The sequence below is a fragment of the Sardina pilchardus genome, chromosome 10 (genome assembly GCF_963854185.1).
Source record: "Sardina pilchardus chromosome 10, fSarPil1.1, whole genome shotgun sequence".
In the NCBI taxonomy this organism is placed as follows: domain Eukaryota; kingdom Metazoa; phylum Chordata; class Actinopteri; order Clupeiformes; family Clupeidae; genus Sardina; species Sardina pilchardus.
The window spans coordinates 25165701-25173200 of NC_085003.1; the positions used below are offsets into that span (position 1 = coordinate 25165701).

The 7500-nt window shown below is 48.9% G+C and overlaps 1 protein-coding gene across 1 annotated transcript in view; it reads left to right on the top strand.

Moving 5' to 3' along the window:
• The window catches only part of bicd1a (bicaudal D homolog 1a), a 58370-nt gene that overhangs the window by 40715 nt on the left and 10155 nt on the right, over positions 1 to 7500 (top strand). The window contains exons 4-5 of the mRNA XM_062547096.1: positions 1 to 199; positions 5125 to 6399. The exon at positions 1 to 199 is cut by the window's left edge and continues 365 nt beyond it. Of these exons, the coding sequence (XP_062403080.1) occupies positions 1 to 199; positions 5125 to 6399 (1474 nt within the window). The remainder of the gene's footprint in view (positions 200 to 5124; positions 6400 to 7500) is intronic.

Below are 7500 nucleotides of genomic sequence, written 5' to 3' on the forward strand. Positions count from 1 at the left end.
GGAGGACCTGGGCCGCTGCAACGGGCATCACCTCGGCGCCAAGGCGACGACGACCAACGGCACGGCGGAGTTCGGCGGGCACCGCGGTGGCGGCACGGGGAGGAAGGGGGTGGATGGCGCGGTGCTGCCCCCAGTGGCTGATCTGTTCAGCGAGCTCAACCTCTCGGAGCTGCAGAAGCTCAAACAGCAGCTCATTCAGGTCAGTCATTCCCCACCTCGCTGAACCAGGCTAAAGGTCAAGGCTGTTTGTGTAGTGGACCGTAGCAGTGGGTTTTGTTGAGCAGTTGCCACAGTTGCACTCAAAACAACAGCCCAGAATGCGGTGTCAGCTGTGTCAGCTTTTTAAGCGTTTTACGGAGTACTTTATATATCTCCTAAAAGTCAAGTTAAACTCTTTTTGTTTATATATAAAAATGACACAAACAAACTCACAGACACACACAGACACACACAGACACACACACACACACACACACACACACACACACACACACACATATTTATTTATATATCTCCTAAAAGTCAAGTTAAGCTCAATTTTATGAAGGGATAGTTTTGCTTACGAAGAAGGTTTTTGTGGATTTTCAGTATGCATAATGTGTTTCCAAACAACATAATCAAGTCATGCCACTCGCTCTGCCAAATAAAGTGTCAAAAAGGTCAAGGATAGACAAGCACAGCACATTCATGCCAAAACAAAAACATGCATAAAGCATGGCAGTGCTGTTGTTAGTTTTCATCAGTGTAACACCGTTGGGTGTAAATGAAATAGCTTACCACATGCTAGTTTAGAAAAGAGGTGTTCTCTTCCCTATTAATCTGCGGTTAACCATCATTTACATTACAAACTAAACCTAAAGTAGTTGTTAACCCATCTTTTAAATTGCGGACTAGGCCTACGGTAGCTGTTAGCCATCCATTACATTATGGAGGATCCCTACAGTAACTGTTAGCCATCCTTTAGTGTGTGTCCTTCTCTGGTGAGGTGACTGGTGAGTGTGTCCTTCTCTGGTGAGGTGACTGGTGAGTGTGTATCCTTCTCTGGTGAGGTGACTGGTGAGTGTCCTTCTCTGGTGAGGTGACTGGTGAGTGTGTATCCTTCTCCGGTGAGGTGACTGGTGAGTGTGTCCTTTTCTGGTGAGGTGACTGGTGAGTGTGTATCCTTCTCTGGTGAGGTGACTGGTGAGTGTCCTTCTCTGGTGAGGTGACTGGTGAGTGTGTATCCTTCTCTGGTGAGGTGACTGGTGAGTATGTCCTTTTCTGCTCCTGGTCTCCACATCTGTTCATCCTTCCCGAGGGCTGTGGGTTCCACTAGTCTCTGTGCACACACACACAAAGTCTCACACACACTCTCATGCACACAGACACTCACACACGCATGCACATGTGCACGCACACACACACACAGACACACACACACACACACACACACATATACACTCGCATAGACACAAACAAACTCAAAGACTCACACACATACACACTAACACACAAACACACACACACACACACACACACACACACACACCAAATGAATTCATCAGCCCTCAGTGCCGAAGGCTGTGTCAGCACATTGAGCGACTGCTGGCGCTGAGAAACTAAAGACACATAAGCCAGATGTCAAGTCACTGGGGGCAGCTACCATGGCCAGGCCTCTGCTTTCGCATAGCAACAACCTCGTCCATCTAATCAGAGTGTCTAATCAGATTTTAGTCAGATTTACTCTGTTTCTCTATTATCTGAGTCAAAGGAAAAATATCCGCACACTGTCTTACATGCTCCCGAATTAATGGCAAAGGACAACGTGTCGACCACTCAGGTCTTGGTCAGGTATAAAACCATCTGTTATCTGACCCACAGGGTTAAACTATGCCTGTGCTGGGTTATCACTTCAAATGGTGGTGTTACAGCACAGTGCAGAAAACACTCATTTACAAACAGACACTCTTAATGTGTTTACATGAGTGTTTGTGTAGCTTGGCCCCAGTTTTCCTCTGAGAGAGTGTTGTCAGAAACATTTACTGTGATTAGTCACTTTAGAAAAATAAACAAAAAACACTGTGTGTGCACACATGGATGCATGTGTGTGTGTGTGTGTGTGTTTTGAGTGTGTGCGTGTGTGTGAGTTTTGAGCATGTGTGTTTGTGTGTGTGTGTGTGTGTGTGTGTGTGTGTGTGTGTGTGTGTGTGTGTGTGTGTGTGTGTGTGTGTGTGTGTGTGTGTGTGTGTGTGTGTGTGTGTGTGTATGTGTATGTGTGTGTTTTGAGCATGTGAGTATGTGCACGTGTGTGGGGATTTTACTCCAGGGCAGGTAACAGAAATAGCACGTCTGACACAGACAGAGCAGAGAGAGAAACTCTAGCCTAGTTGCCTGGAATAACACTGTTACAGCACTGGTGGAAATAAGGACTGTGACGAAGATAATGAGTGGGATAATGCAGACTATTACAGTATTATCAATTATTTAAATAAGCTAATTATATATTATATATTTGTTGGTTACTTTATAGAACATGATCATAACTTCATATAACATAGGCGTACAGTGCTGTACATCTAGCTGGCTATACGACATATACACTATATTGCCTAAAGTGTTGAGTCACTTGCCTTGACTCGCATATGAACTTACTGTAAGTGACATCCCATTCTTAATCCATATGGTGTAGTTTGGTCCTCTCTTTGCAGCTATAACAACTTTAACTCTTCTGGGAGGCTTTCCACAAGGTTTAGGAGTGTGCTTATGTTTTTTTTTTTTTCATGACTGTGCACTGGTGCACAAAGCAAAGTCTATAAAGACATGGATGACAGAGTTTGGTGTGGATGAACTTGCCTGAACTTGAGTTCTGACCTCAACCCAATAGAACACCATTGGGATGAATCAGAGCGGAGACTGGGAGCCTCGTCCAACGTCAGTGTGTGACCTCGTAAATGTGCTTCTGGAAGAATGGTCAAAAAATCCCACAATAACACTCCTAAACCTTGTGGAGAGCCTTCCCAGAAGAGTTGAAGCTGTTATAGCTGCAAAGAGTGGAGCGACATCATATTAAACCTTATTGATTAAGAATGGGATGTCACTAAAGTTCATATGTGAGTCAAGGTAGGCGACTTAATAGTGAATATCCAAACACCCTTGGATCTTCTGTTCATATATCTCTCTCACTCCCCACAATCATCACGTGGGGAGAGGGCCACTAATTATCTAATGGGGCTTCCAAGCGAGCTGAGGTGATACCAAATGTTGAAGTTAATGTTTCTTCAGCGTTGCTATGACAATCAGCTAGCTTATGGAAGTACTTTGTTGCAGTGGAAAACGAACACCTGGTACCAAAATCGAGTAGAGTCGAGTCGAGTTGAGTTGATCTGATACCGTGCAATGGAAAAAACCCATAATTACCATCTCAACATTAAGTACAGTATGTCTATCTGGCTCTTGCATTCGAGTCTTGAGTAGATCCGTGGTCTCCCTGAGAGCATCAGTTACTGTACACAGCAAGCCTGCCCAGTCTCACTGCACGTGCTCATTGAGTCTCCCACTCTCTGTTTGCACTGATAAGTCTCACACATCTCTCAATCCTGCCTCCCACTAAGCGTCTTTGCCTCACCATTGCACCACTAGAGCTGGAGAGTGAGGGCTCGTTCGCTGCGGTGGAACTCAGCAGTCATTAGGGGGCTTAATGCAGTGGAACCCCATGGAGCTTCCACTTCATACTGCAGTTATAGTATTGCCCAGGAGTAATGGAATGTGTAACAGCTACGGAGGGAATATATTCATCTGTGTGTAGGCTACAGGACACACACACACACACATGCACACACCAACACAGATCAATGGTCTATTGGATTTCAATTTCTATTCTTTCCTTTGTGTTGCTGTCATGAAAGCTTGACGCAGCATGTGACTGTAGAAGGGTAAATGTGTGGCTTTGTATGAGACAATGCGTTCTGTTCTACCGGCCCACTTATTTAGAATAGGCCTACAATTGGATAAGTTGCTATTGGAATTTGACTTTTTGTAATGCAAATTCAACACTAAGCCAAAGAAACTCACGTATACACACACAGTGTAGTGAATAAGCTCACACTTCTTAACTAAAGGTCTCTCGGTTTCCTTCCAGCACTGGTGTGCCATCTAAAAATGTGTGATTGCACTTTTGCTTGAAATAAATCTTTAGCCACATTTTAATTTCCCATATTCCCATATTATCACCATCAATGCGGTCTAGGATGCCTTTCAGAATGAATAATCTTGGGAGGGCTAAGGGTGAAATCTGGAAAAATCATTCAACGCCCACACCTCACACACACACACACTCTCACACACACACACACACACACACACACACACACACACACACACACACACACACACACCTCATCATGTCAACACTTGTCACTGCTAGGGCCATACTTCTTCCCCCTTGGCCGCCCTGTGTTGTGTAGCTGGGCCTCCTCCAGGAAGGAATCGATGCGGTTTCACCGCCTCAGCGCGGACGTTTGAAGATGGCTGACGCCTCCAGGACCAACGCTGATCACAAAGCAATTCACAAGCGCTCGAGATCAATTACCGGAACCAGGGCCATGCCATCCCGTCCTAATATGCGACAAGCAACGCTGGCGAAACATTACACCCACCTGTGCCCTCTCTCATCGCCTTCACATCGATACCACAATGACACACCGACACCAGTGGCAGGGAGCAAAGGGGAATGTGTGTGACAGCAGTCGTATGCTTAGCAACACACACCATACAGTAGAATTGTATAGAGTATATTCTAATATATCAATATAAAATGTTCTTAGTGTAGACAACTCAAACATGTCCTTTGGAGTTTCGCCTTTACTCAGTGTTTTGGTGTTAGTTTATTGTGCAAATCCTCACATTGCTGTAGCAGCAAATCAGAACTTGCACTCTCTTTGTAGGTGAACACTTCAGAGCAATGTTATATTGCAATTTCTAATACAAAGTACAAAGTACCAGATATTAGGTTGTATCTCCAGATATATCTGATTAAGTTGTATTGCCAGAGGTTTTTACTTTGAACTAAAACAGTGAGGATGTTTGAATTTGAATGTCTTCACTTTGTCGTGTCCTGACCCAGCAGTCTGTCCTCCCGTCCTCTAGGTGGAGCGTGAGAAGGCGTCCCTGCTGGTGACGCTGCAGGAGTCGCAGACGCAGCTGCAGCACACGCAGGGCGCCCTGACCGAGCAGCACCGCCGCGTCCACCGGCTCAACGAGCGCCTCAGCACCATGCACCGCCTCTGCGGCAACAAGCGCTTCGACGCCGACGAGACCGAGAAGGACGGCGACCGCGACGCGGAGGAGGACAACGCCGCCGTCGCCCGAAACGCCGTCGCCACCAACGGCTGCTGCAACGTCCCGGACGACAACGACGCCGAGCTCCACGGCTTCGAGGTGCTGGAGGGCAAGTACCGCGTGGCGGTCACCGAGGTCATCGACCTGAAGGCCGAGCTCAAGACGCTGAAGGAGAAGCACAACCAGGCGGTGGAGGGCCAGTCGGAGGAGCGGAGCCGCAGCGAGGGCAAGGTGCGCGCGCTCGCCGAGCAGGTGGGCCGGCTGGAGCGCGAGTGCCTGGAGGGCCGCGAGCGGGTGGGCGCGCTGGAGGCGGACCTGCGCGGCCTCTCGGGACTGGCCAGCGAGAGCCACAGCATGATGACGGCGGCGCAGGACGAGCTGGCCACGTTCAGCGAGGAGCTGGCGCAGCTCTACCACCACGTGTGCCTGTGCAACAACGAGACGCCCAACCGCGTCATGCTGGACTACTACCGGCAGAGCCGCGTCACGCGCAGCGGCAGCCTCAAGGGGCCCGAGGACCCGCGCGCCCTGCTCTCCCCGCGCCTGGCCCGCCGACTGGCCGCCGGGTCCACCTCCTCCTCCGACACCCCCAGGAGCCCCCAGGAGTCGCCCTCCAAAGAGCCCCCGCCAGGCTCATCGTCAGCGGGCAGCGGCGGTGGCAGCGGTGGTGTGGAGGGAGGGCAGGGTGGTCAGGGCGGTCAGGGCGGTCAGGGCGGTCAGGGCAGCCCCAGCCGCTCCACCCAGGGCTCCGCGTCGCCGGTCAACGCCGGTTTCTCCCCGTGCCTGTCGCCCGTGCCGGACAGCATCTCGAGCGTCTCGAGCGGCGGCGGGGACCTGAGGAAGGAGCCGATGAACATCTACAACCTGAACGCCATCATCCGCGACCAGATCAAGCACCTGCAGAGGGCCGTGGACCGCTCCCTGCTGCTGTCCCGCCAGCGGGCCGCCGCGCGCGAACTGGCCCCCGTCATGGACAAGGACAAGGAGGCCTGCATGGAGGAGCTGCTCAAGCTCAAGTCCCTCCTCAGCACCAAGAGGGAGCAGATCGCCACCCTGCGCCTGGTGCTCAAGGCCAACAAACAGGTGAGCAGAGAGAGAGAGAGAGAGAGAGAGAGAGAGAGAGACTTTTACTTTCTTTTATTAGCAGTCAAAAGAAATGGAAATCAACAAATAAAAACAACCCACTTAAAAACTTCAATCCCTCCCCCACCCTCCAACACACACACACAAAATGAACAAAAACAAAAAAGCAAGCAAAATAAAAAAAACAGCAACAAGAGAGAGAGAGAGAGAGAGAGAGAGTAAATTAGTCTCCACACTACCAAGAGTGTGTAGAACTCAATGCTATGACAGGTGCTGCTCTACCTCTACAGACAGGTGAGAAGGGGGGAAGAGAGGAAGAGAGAGAACAAAAGAGTGAAGGATAGACAGAGAAGAAGGGTGGAGGTAAATAAAAAATATGAAATCCCTCCTGAGCACCAAGAGAAAGCAGATCTCAACACTACACCTGGTGCTAAAGGAAAACAAACAGGTGTGAGAGAGAGAGAAAGAGAGAGAGAGAGAGAGAGTTCCTGTTCAGCACCAAGATGCAGTGCAAATCACGATGCTACTGCTGGTGGTGTGCTGGCACTCAAAAGCAAGAAACAGGAGAGGAGGAGTGAGAGAGAGAGTGATTGATAGACGAGATGGAATGATAGACAGAGAGAGAGAAAAAAAAGTGTGGTGAGTAAGAGAAAGCTGACGTCTCTCGTCTTGTGTGCATCAAGAGAGCAGATCTCACATCAACTATGACTGAAGCTCAAGGGCAACAAGCGTGTTACGGAGAGAGAGAGAGAGATAGATGGAGAGAAGTTCCTCTTCAGCCCCAGGAAAGAAGATAACGTGTGATGCCAACAGATGAGTGAACAGCAGTGGAGTATCAGTGAGCGTTAAGGGAAGAGAGTGAGAAAGTGAATGAACAGTAGAGTAGCACCGAAGGGAGGAGAGATAGTGTAGAGATAGCGTAGAGATTACGAGAGATAGCGTAGAGATAGTGTAGAGATAACATAGAGATAGTGTAGAGATAGCGAGAGATAGTGTAGAGATAACGAGATAGAGTGGTGTATGTAGAGTAGCTTTGGTGAGACAGAGAATCTTATGGGAATGTTTTTGGTCACAGAACCAAGATGTCCCTCAGCTGTGTGT